The sequence below is a fragment of the Rhodotorula paludigena genome (genome assembly GCF_050403205.1).
Source record: "Rhodotorula paludigena JCM10292 DNA, Rt_paludigena_JCM10292v1_ctg77, whole genome shotgun sequence".
Classification (NCBI taxonomy): Eukaryota; Fungi; Basidiomycota; class Microbotryomycetes; order Sporidiobolales; family Sporidiobolaceae; genus Rhodotorula; species Rhodotorula paludigena.
This window is the reverse complement of record NW_027481381.1, coordinates 63,580-73,755: the sequence shown is the minus strand read 5'-3', so window position 1 is coordinate 73,755 and position 10,176 is coordinate 63,580. Positions and strand designations below refer to the sequence as shown.

The window sequence follows — 10,176 nt, the reverse complement described above, 5'->3', positions numbered from 1 at the left end:
AGCCGCACCGCGCCCTCGGCGACGCTCCCGCCCCCGCCCGCCCGCCGATGCTGACCCCACGCGCACCGCCCGCAGGATGGACGACGTCGAGGACGACTCGCACCTCCGCAGGGGCATGCCCGGTCCGCCTTCCTGCTCTGCCTCGCTGCCTGCTCCTGCACTGACTCGGTGAGACCCGCCACAGTCGCCCACAAGATCTACGGCATCCCGCAAACGATCAACTCGGCCAACTACGTCTACTTCCTCGCCTACCAGGAGCTCCAGCGGATACACCCGCAGCCCGGCGCAAAGGTGCAGGAGATGGTCACCGGTGCGTCGTCTTCTCCGGACTCCACTCGCGGAAGCAGCCTCGCTGACTGCCGCCGTCGCGCGCAGAGGAGCTCCTCAACCTGCATCGCGGGCAAGGGATGGACCTGTTCTGGCGCGAGAACCTCATCTGCCCGACAGAACCCGAGTACATCGACATGGTCAACAACAGTCCGTCGCGCTCTCGCTCGTCGACCGAGCCGAGGCGCGGTCAGCTGACTTGCCCGCCCATCCGCAGAAACCGGCGGCCTGTTCCGCATCGCCATCAAGCTGATGATGGCCGCCTCGCCCGAGCAACCGCCTCGGTGCGCTCCTTACAAGTCACTCGGCGAGACACGAAGCTGACGACCTGCTTTCTGGCAGAGACTATGTCCCCCTCGCCAACCTCATCGGCATCATCTTTCAGATCCGCGACGACTATGTCAACCTGCAAAGTGCCGAGGTGAGCCGACGTTTCACTCCACGCTTACTGTGGACGCACTGCTCACGCTATCGATCCGCGCAGTATACCGCCAACAAGGGCTTCTGCGAGGACCTCTCCGAGGGCAAGTTCTCGTTCCCGATCGTGCACGCCATCCGCGCCGACCAGACGAACCGCCAACTGCTCAACATCCTGCGCGAGCGGCCCTCGTCGCCCGGGCCCAAGAACTACGCCGTGTCGTACATGGACAAGCGCACGGGCTCGTTCGCCTACACGCGCGCCGTCCTGCGCCGCTTGATGCGCCAGGCGCGCGACGAGGTCGCGCGCTTGGGCGGGAACCGCGGCGTCGAGGAGATCTTGCGCAAACTCGAGGTCAACGAGCCGGCCGAGGCGGGCGAGAGCGAGGGCCTCGAGAAGAAGCTCGAAGAGGTCGTCAAAGTCAAGCCCGTCAAGGAGGTCAACGGCACTCTCCCGGCGCCGGCTGCGACCGAGGCTCCCGTGCTTTCTCTCACGGGCGCGTCGGCGTGAGTCGTCTCACCCGCCAATGTCCTTCCTGCAGTCTGGCTTGCCGGGCTTCGGCTCGCTCTCTTCCTCATTGTCGCATAGCGTGTAGAGCCTGTTGTACAGTGTCGAGATCGGCCACTTTGCATGTGAGAGCTTCAAGACTTGTCGACGTTTCACAACTAGGACAAAGACAGCGATACAGATCGAAGGCTCCTCACTCGACTTCGCGCTCCTCCACGTCGACCCAAAAGCTGCACAGTGTCTGAGTCAGTCCCGCCCATGCAAAACCAAGGAAGAGTCGCCAACGCACTCGTGCTGAGCCGCGAACCACTGGCTCTTGATGTGCCACGGCTCGTCGTCGCTCCACGTCCCGTCGACGGCCCTCCCCGGCAGCTTGTGCGGCGAGTCTGGCCGCCCCCTCGGCGTCGGCGTGAAGCGGTACTTGTGCAAGAGCGTCGGGACGACCTTTGTGATCTCCATCAGGCTGATGTTCTTGCCGATGCACACGCGCGACCCGCTCCCAAACGTAATCAGGTGGCGCTCGAGCACCTTGCGCTCTTCTTCCGACGCCTCGAGCCAGCGCGCTGGGCGGAACGTCTCGGCGTCGGCACCGTAGGCCTCGGCGCGGCGGTGGAACACAAAGGGCGACATTGAGACTTCGGTGCCGGCGGCAAAGTAGTGCCCCGCGAGGACGGCGCCCTCTTTCGGGACGACGCGCGGGAGCGTCCATGGGACGGCCGGGTGCAGGCGGAGCGTCTCCTTGAGGCAGGCCTGTGAGGGACTGCGTTAGCAGCCGGCCCTGCGTCAGACACCGAGGGAGGGGCAGAAGACGGACCTGGAAGAAGGGCAGCTTGGTCCCGTCGGCGTACGTGACGGGGAGTGAGAGCGCGCCGGTCGCGAATGCCTCGTCGATCTCGTGCATGACCTGGTCGTAGATGTCCTTGTGCTTCATGAGAAAACCGAGGAGCGCGCGCATGGTAATGGCGGTGGTGTCCGAGCCCGCACCTAGACGAGTGAGAGACGCGGTCGGTTCGGCTCTTCGCGAAGCAGCAGAAGAGGCTTCACGCACCGAGGATACTAGTCGCCGCGACCTCGATCTGGCTCTTCGAGTAGGGCGTCCCGTTCGGGTTCTTGGCCGCAATGAGCTTGCTGAGCATGTCGCGCCTCGGCTCGTCGCCCGTCTCCTTTGCGCGCTGCAACTGCTCGAGCCGCGTCTGCACGGCCTTGCTCGTCTTCTCGGCGAGCGCCTGCGGGCCTTGCGCGCCGACCTTCCAGTTGACGTAGCGGATGAGGGCGGGGCCGGCCCAGGGCTGCGTGCCGCACAGGGCACACTGGTCGACAAATGCTTCGAGCATCGGCAGGAACCCGTGAGTGTCCTTGCCGGCCTTGCAGAGCCCTGCAGTGCGCCACCACGGTCAGTAAGGAGAGGTGCGAGCAAGACGCGATCCAGACAGACCGAACGTTTGCCCAAACGCCAGCTCGCCGACGACGTCCATTGCCAGCAGCTGCATCATAGTGCCCATGTCGACCGTGGCCTTGCCCTTTCCCTCGGCGATGGTGCGGTCGAAGTAGTCGACGAGGTCGTCGAGGCATGAATCGACGTGCTCTTCGAGGTCGACGAGCAGCGTCATCGTGTAGGCGGGACTCTCGGCACGGCGGATGAGAGCATGAGCGTGATTGTCGAGCGTCGACATTAAAGACGGGGTTTGCGCTTTCTGTGCGCGGCAGGACGGTCAACATCAATCTGCAGTGTGCCGATGTTCCGGATTCAGACGCACAAAAAACGTATAGAAACTCGTCTTGGCGTAATGCCCTCCGTAGCGGTAGATCTCGCCAATGACGCTCGGGTCGACGAGCGAGACGGCGTTTCTCGAAACCCGGACGATCTTGCCATGTCGCTCGTGCAGCTCCTTGAGTCGCCAGCCCATGTCGTGCTTGAGCGCCCGGGTGCTCATCCAGCTGCCGAGTCCGAGGCGCGCGCTGAGCGGACCTGGCAAGCCTGCCAGCGGGTGCAAGAGGAGGTTGTAGGCGGCCCATGTAGCGAGCGACAGGACCAGCGTTGAGACGATCGAGAGCACTGGATGGTCCTGCACGTATTTGAGCAGGTCGACTGAGGCCATCGTAGCTGCAACGCGTGCTTGTGGATGAAGCGGAGGTAAGCGAGAAAGGCGGGGTATCGAAGGAGCGCTGGTGGTCGAGAGCCCTGACAGCCCGCAAGGGTCATATGGGCTCTCGCCCCCTCCTCGGCGGAACAGCAAAAACCGCAAGCCTCCACTTCTGGCCGTATCACAGATCCTGCGGGGACAGCCTTTCCTCGAGGTAGCCGATCCGGAACACGAAGATCCGGTTGTAGGTCCAGGTTGGCTGCCGCCCCGGAGCGCGCAGGAGAGCCGTCATTCTGTAGGAAGCGCAGGCGCCTCCACTCAGCACACAGCTGACTACACACGATAGCGTCTCGCCTACTCATCAGCTTGCGGCGAGATGAGGGAAGTCCTGCGCGTCCGCAAGCATGCGCAACGAGCTGCGACTAAGCCGCACAGCTGCAAATGACGCACTCGAGCCTCTCTACTGCAGCAGCAAGCGAACCCAAGCGAGGCTGCCAAGTCGAGGAAGCGGTCGCGGGCAGGCGAGCTCGAGAGCTTCCTTGACGTCTCGACTCTCCTGCTTCCGCGCTAGCAGCTTGCACAGCTTCGTGCGATTGTGCACATACACTTGAGACCCGCGCCCGTCATGCTGTACCTCGTTGGACTCGGATTGCACGACGAGAAGGACGTGACCGTTCGCGGCAAGGAGGCTATCGAGCAGAGCTCGCGCGTCTACCTGGAGGCGTACACGTCCATCCTGGGCGTCGGCAAGGAGCGCCTGGTGCGTCGCAGCCGTCCCTCGAGCGGTGCCCGAATTGCACTGCTTTCGACCTCATGAGATGAAGCTGATCGCGCGTCGGCTCTTCACAGGAGGAGTTCTACGGCAAAGAGATCATCGTGGCGGATCGTGACATGGTCGAGACCGACTCGGACGCAATCCTGAAAGACGCCGACAAGGTCGACGTCGCCTTCCTCGTCGTAGGAGATCCCTTTGGGTGCGCTCTTCCCGCCGTTGCGCTCGAGTCTCTGGCTGATCGACGTTTCCCGACAGCGCTACGACCCATGCCGACCTGCTTCTCCGCGCCGACGACCTCTCGGTTCCCTACGTCGTGATCCACAATGCTTCCGTCATGAACGCGGTTGGCGCACTCGGCCTCGCGCTGTACAACTACGGCCAGACGGTCTCGATCCCCTTCTTCACCGACTCGTGGCGCCCCGACAGCTGGCTCGAGCGGGTGCGCGAGAACGCGCGGTTAGGGCTGCACACGCTGTGCCTGCTCGACATCAAGGTCAAGGAGCAGAGCGAGGAGAATTTGGCGCGGTGCGTGTCCTCCTCGACACATCTTCCAGGAACTGCGTGAGCTGACTTCGAGTGCTCCTCAAGCGGCCGCAAGATCTACGAACCCCCTCGGTACATGTCGGTCCCGACCGCCATCTCGCAGCTCCTCTCGCTCCTCCCGCCCGACCTCACCTCGAGCTCGTACTCGCCCGACGCGCCCGTCCCGCAACCCGACGTCCTCGACCCGCACACGACGCTCGCCATCTCGGCGTCGCGCGTCGGGCACCCGTCGCAGACGTTTGTGAGCGGGACGCTCGCCGAGCTCGCGACGCTCGACGAGGAGCGGTTCGGCGGCCCGCTGCACAGCTTTGTCATCGTCGGGCGGACGTTCCACGCGCTCGAGCGCGACTTTGCGCGGAGGTGGGCGGTCAACCCGCAGCGGTGGGACGAGGTGAGCAAGAAGGTGTACGCGGTGCGGGACTAGGTGCTCTCGAGGCCCGGGGCAGTGCAGTGCAGTACTTTGTTCGGCTCCTGATTCTCGCACAACATCCGTTGAGAGAGAAGAACGACAAGTATGCACGCGTAAGGACAGCACATGCTAGCTACCACACGGCACAGCGTGAGTGGGAGGGTGCGACGGTGGCGCAAAGGCAATGTCTGTGGGGGATGTACACAAGACGGGGAGGTAAGCGAGAGGGGAAGGCGGTAGGTAGGAGGGGGCTCAGTGGTGATGCCAACAGATGTACGCGAAGGAGAGGAACGACAGAGGGCGGAGGAATGCACAATCAAGAAGGGTAGAGGTATGCACGATGCGAGTTGATGCAAGTGAGACGGACGAGAGAAGCGCCAGCTGGTGTCGCGGCGGCTAGGGACGGGCGAGTGGGCCATCGATGGGGGAGCTGGGTGTGCTGCGCGAGACGTGCACGACGCCCACGACGGCCGCGAGCGGACAAGCGGACCTGCCCCTCGCAGCCTGCGCCTCGGCCTCCTCGTCCGCGCGGAGCACCTCGTCCCACTTGGCGATCTTGCCGCTCCAGACGCCGACGGCTTCGCGCACGCCCTGCAGCTCGATCCACTCGCGGATCGAGAGCTTTTCGACCGGCGCGTCGCCCTTGCGCTCGTACGTCACGGCCGAGTAGGTCGGGCAGGTGAGCGGCGGCTCGCACGAAAAGCTGACGGACGGCGCAGAAGTCGAGGCGGTGGACGCGGCCGAGGGCGAGTGCCGCCCGTTGGTGACGCCGCCGCAATGTGACGGTGCGTCGTCGGCCGCAGAGGAGGACGCGGAGGTGGACAGGGAGAGGGAGCGCGCGGCGGGAGAGTAGCGCAAGCAGGAGGCTCGCGGCGTCATGGTCGTGTGACAAGGCGCTCGTCGCGGTAAAGGCGGTTCCCACGCCTCGTCGTCCTCGTCTTCTGGCTCCACGTCTGAACCCTCTTCGAAATCCCCTTCATCCGCTGCCTCGTCGTCTGCTGCCTCACCCTGTGCGTCTCCAGTCTCTCCTCGAGCGGCTGCATCTCCCGCGGCCGAGTCCGCCCGTTTCGGCGTCTCCTGCTGCGCCTCGTCGACCGGATCGTCCCACAGTGCCCTCCTCGCTGCCGCGAGCGCCGGGTCCTCCCACCCGCTCCTGCCCGCGCGCGCCTCGCGCTCCTTGCGGAGGGCGGCCTCGTCGGCGGGCGTCTTGTGCTGCACGACGACGGGGGCGCGGCCGCCGAGCGCGAGCTGGGAGAGCATGCTGGGCGAGCTGGGCGCCGAGCCCGCCGCGACGGACGACGGCGCGGTCGACGCGGGCGAGGTGGCGCGAGACGGCGGCGCGGCGTGGTCGGGGTCTTGGTCGTGAAGGCCGAGCGACGCGGCGCTCGACTTGCGCGAACTCGACGCTGAAGAGGACGCTGCGGGACAGTCGAACCCTCGCGTCGTGCGGTGGTGCTGCTGCTGCACGTCGCGAGGCGAGTGCAGATCGGTCAGGGCCGCGCGACCGAGGAGGGCGGGGTCGTCGTCGTTGTCGTCGCCATCCGACGCGCAGCCGTGCTGTGCGAGGCTGAGGCCGGCGGGGAGGGCGCTCTTGGGCGAGACGGGGAAGCTCGAGAGGCGGTACGTCGGCGGGAGCGAGCCCGCGTAGCCTCCAGCGCGGGGCGACGACGACGACGAGGGCTGCCCCAGGCTGGGCGAGTGCCGCGGCGAGGGCATGGCCAGCGGCGCAGAGGCGCTCATCGTCAGCAGGGCCGCCGAGTTACGTTGCCAAGTGCAGGTCGCGTGCTAGGCGAGGACGGCGAGAGCGGAAGGAGCGGGAAGGGGCGACCCAGACTCGCAGAGCGCGCCTGACGACGCGGGGAACGGCAGCGCTCTGGCGCGCGAGAAGACGGGCGGTGGGGCGGAGGGAGACGCTGCGAAGCTGCCACCGCGCAGGATCGCTCACTGTCTGCTCAATGAGACTCTGTTTTGCGGAATGCCAGCGGAAGTGCGCCTGGGACGAGGACGGGGCGGGGGTGATCGAGGGGACGAGACGTGGGTCTGGGCACATTCTCGATTCGGCGCTTTCCTGTCTCTGCCGCTCACTCGTGCATCGCAGACTCTCTCAGGTGGGTACAACAGTGTAAGAGACAGGTCGAGCAAGTTGCAATACGGAAGCCCTGCCTCGACAATGTGCGAGCGACCTCTTGAGTGAGCTCAATCGCATCGAGCTCGAGCCGTGCTCCATCCTCAATGACCACGAGCACAGGCGCAGACTGAGCGGGGCCGGCGCAAGGTTGGACGGGTAGCACTGCGAAGAGGACCGGTGCAGCGTTAGCGCGACTGCGTCTCTTCTCGCTCGCGACATCGCCTGCGCGCCGCGTACGCGCGGCCGAACCGTCTGGTCTCGAGGGGGCGCGTTCGAGGGATCCGAGTGGTGTTGACGTATGGAGATCAAAGCTCTTCATCGGCCGTTGTGAGGCGGCTCGGAAAGTGAAATGATGGCAGATCGTGTTTCTTCATCTCGAGGACGGCGCCCGACCAGACGGTGTCGGCGCAGCGTGCGCGCGCGTGCGGAAGACAGCGAGGCGAGGGGAAAGGGGCTCACCGAGCAGTTGCAGAGTCCGCCTGGCGCAAAACAGCGGGTTCTGCGCGAGGCGGACGCGATGAAAAGTTGCGCGAGCGGTGGGTCACGCTACGGCGCTGCGAAGCCGATGTAGCGGCCGGTCTCAATCTGCAATCGATGCACGCGTGTCGCGCGGTGCGATCTGGCGCAGCTAGTGCGCAAAGTCGGTGGACGAGTGAGGCGGAGGAGGGAGAGCCTCGGACGCGCCGGCCGCCGCGGGGAGGAGCAGTCTGCATACACTCAGGGTGAGCCGAGGCTCGTTTGCGAGACAGGCAGTCTGAGCACTTCTGACGCACCTCAACTCATGAAGGCCTTGTTCTGGATTGTTGTCGACGAGAGGACGAGTGTGAGGGTGAGAATGAGCGAATACAGGGCGGGGACCCAGGTCGACATGCGGAGGAAGGCGGCGTTGTAGAGCGCGGCGAGGCAGTAGCCGATGATGGTGGCGCCGACAAAGCCCAGGCCGATGCCGACGGTGCTGTAGACGACGGGTGCGAGGAGGGCGAGGCGCGGGTGTCGGCGGGCAAAGTTGGCGCCGCAGAGGCAGCCGGCGAAGAAGTAGACGGTGCCGACGAGGACGAGCGTGTCGTAGACGGTGAAGCGCCAGATCTGCTCGGGGCGGTACAGGTAGCGGCCCGCATCCCCGCCGAGCGGGTTGTAGAGGCCGGGCCAGCTCGGCTCGACGTAGCCGTCGGGCGGGGCGACCCAGATGTTGCTGCGCGGGGTGTGCTGGGTCAGCTCGCACTGCACTCGCGCGGCCAGAGCGAGACGAGAGGCGCACTTTGCCCCCGCATCGTCCAATGCGCTCATCGTCGACGGGGACTCGTCGCGAGCAGTTGCAGTATGCGCGACGCTGGTGAGAGTACTGCAGCAAGTTGCCTCCCGCTGCACTGGTCTGCTCTGCAGGAGTGAGCACGTGCGGTGCGAGGTCGACGTCGGCGAGTTGGCCAAGTCGGAGGTTGGCTCCCCTCGGCTTGCCCGTCAACCGCGCTGCATTCGACGGAGCACCTGCCAGACTCTGCTAACAGCTCTGCTCTTCTCTGAGACGCGTCCTAGCTCGACCCGCGCTGTTGCTGGTGAGTGGGTTCCCCTCATCCCCGTTGCTCTCGGACCTCCCGCTCCTCGCGCTGCCGACAGCGGGGCCTGCCAGAGTGCGCTCGCGTCTGCGAGCAGCATTGGACTGATCCGCTGCCGCCATAGCTCGCTCGTCACGTCCCTGTTCTTGCCCAGACCGCTCCAAGCCGCAACTCTCGCATCTCGACGGGCGTTCGACCTGCCGTTCTGGCTTCTCTACGCACCTGTGCAGCCCGACTGCGCATCTCGATCCCTCGGCCGCTCCTCACCGCGCCTCCCGCCTTCGCTCAACTTCCGCTGAACCCCTCCCGCCGCACCTACATGTCGCTCCTCTCGAACCCCTCCACCCTCTCGCAGCTGCTCGAGACGGCGCATTTCGCCGCCCTCGCGCACGGCCAGCAGCGGCGCAAGAGCCCCTCGCAGCCCGCGTACATCCAGCACCCGCTGCACGTCGCGAGCCTCCTCGCCGCGCCCGAGTCGAGCCTGCACCCGGACCCGCCCGTCGAGATCCTTCAGGCCGCGATCCTGCACGACACGGTCGAGGACACGGACGTCACGGAGGAGGACCTGCGGCGCGTGTTTGGACCGGTGGTAACGCGCATCGGTGCGTCCCGCCCTGCACCCGTCAAACCTAAGATTTCCGTTCGAGTTTCAAGCTCATGCCGACTGATGGCGTACAGTCCTCGAGTGCTCGGATGACAAGGCGCTATCGAAGGAGGCGCGGAAACAGGCGCAGATTGACTCGGCCCCGCACAAATCGGACGAAGCCAGTGCGTCGTGCCTCCGCTTGTCCGGCTGTCTTCATATTGAGAAGAACGGCACTGACTGCCTGAACTCGGTTTGCGCAGAGCACGTCAAGCTTGCCGACAAGCTGTCAAACTTGCGGGATCTGATGAGCAGTGAAGGGCGACCCTCCGGCTGGTCGGTCCAGCGGATACAGGTATGTCCTGCTGCTGCTCCTCCGCTTCCACTCGCACGCTTCCACTCGCACGCGCTGACCCTGTTCGCTCAACCGTAGGAATACTTCGTCTGGTCCAAGCGGGTGACGGACAGTGAGTCTTGAGGTTTCTTTCCATTCGAGCTTCTGCTTATCGCACGTTGCCTTGCAGGCTGTATTCATGTCAACCCCGGGATTGGCGCCCAGCTCGACGAGATCTACCGGCAAGGGACGTTTGAAGTTAAGGGGAAGACGTACAAGTGCCACCCGGACTACCAGTGAGTTGCGTACCGAGGGCCGTTCACACTTTCGCAACGTGCGCTGCAAAGTCCCATTCTTCAACTCGCTGGGCTCTCGCACCAAAAGCGTTCTGTCTATGCTTTTGCTGTCTGGCTTCGGACGGTTCTGCTGGGCGCGCCTTTCCTGTCGAGCAAACACGGGCAACGCTCATCTGCATTGGAATGCGTGTGAGCCGGACAAGACTGACGCGAAAGCGC

At 65.0% G+C, this 10,176-nt stretch overlaps 6 protein-coding genes across 6 annotated transcripts; 3 read left to right on the top strand and 3 right to left on the bottom strand.

Annotated features, from left to right (window-relative positions):
• Nucleotides 1–76: 76 nt before the first annotated feature.
• On the top strand, nucleotides 77–1,255 carry JCM10292_001870 (FPP/GGPP synthase family protein; the record flags this gene model as incomplete). The annotated part of the gene is made up of 6 exons (XM_076652481.1): nucleotides 77–122; nucleotides 185–310; nucleotides 376–477; nucleotides 545–611; nucleotides 670–748; nucleotides 812–1,255. 6 exons carry the CDS (start codon nucleotides 77–79, stop codon nucleotides 1,253–1,255), a joined length of 864 nt encoding a protein of 287 aa, XP_076501990.1.
• A 190-nt stretch (nucleotides 1,256–1,445) lies between these two features.
• On the bottom strand, nucleotides 1,446–3,351 carry JCM10292_001869 (cytochrome P450; the record flags this gene model as incomplete). Its single annotated transcript, XM_076652480.1, has 6 exons — nucleotides 1,446–1,482; nucleotides 1,542–2,002; nucleotides 2,067–2,236; nucleotides 2,301–2,627; nucleotides 2,688–2,946; nucleotides 3,010–3,351. The coding sequence occupies 6 exons, from the start codon at nucleotides 3,349–3,351 to the stop codon at nucleotides 1,446–1,448; spliced, it is 1,596 nt and encodes a 531-aa protein (XP_076501989.1).
• A 610-nt stretch (nucleotides 3,352–3,961) lies between these two features.
• DPH5 (diphthine synthase) lies at nucleotides 3,962–5,078 on the top strand (the record flags this gene model as incomplete). The annotated part of the gene is made up of 4 exons (XM_076652479.1): nucleotides 3,962–4,096; nucleotides 4,186–4,310; nucleotides 4,367–4,636; nucleotides 4,700–5,078. 4 exons carry the CDS (start codon nucleotides 3,962–3,964, stop codon nucleotides 5,076–5,078), a joined length of 909 nt encoding a protein of 302 aa, XP_076501988.1.
• A 381-nt stretch (nucleotides 5,079–5,459) lies between these two features.
• JCM10292_001867 (uncharacterized protein) lies at nucleotides 5,460–6,779 on the bottom strand (the record flags this gene model as incomplete). Its single annotated transcript, XM_076652478.1, has 1 exon — nucleotides 5,460–6,779. One exon carries the CDS (start codon nucleotides 6,777–6,779, stop codon nucleotides 5,460–5,462), a length of 1,320 nt encoding a protein of 439 aa, XP_076501987.1.
• Nucleotides 6,780–7,965: 1,186 nt separating this feature from the next.
• On the bottom strand, nucleotides 7,966–8,478 carry MAY24 (May24p; the record flags this gene model as incomplete). Its single annotated transcript, XM_076652477.1, has 2 exons — nucleotides 7,966–8,383; nucleotides 8,450–8,478. The coding sequence occupies 2 exons, from the start codon at nucleotides 8,476–8,478 to the stop codon at nucleotides 7,966–7,968; spliced, it is 447 nt and encodes a 148-aa protein (XP_076501986.1).
• A 585-nt stretch (nucleotides 8,479–9,063) lies between these two features.
• On the top strand, nucleotides 9,064–9,961 carry JCM10292_001865 (uncharacterized protein; the record flags this gene model as incomplete). Its single annotated transcript, XM_076652476.1, has 5 exons — nucleotides 9,064–9,346; nucleotides 9,423–9,512; nucleotides 9,591–9,682; nucleotides 9,761–9,794; nucleotides 9,852–9,961. The coding sequence occupies 5 exons, from the start codon at nucleotides 9,064–9,066 to the stop codon at nucleotides 9,959–9,961; spliced, it is 609 nt and encodes a 202-aa protein (XP_076501985.1).
• Nucleotides 9,962–10,176: the final 215 nt, after the last annotated feature.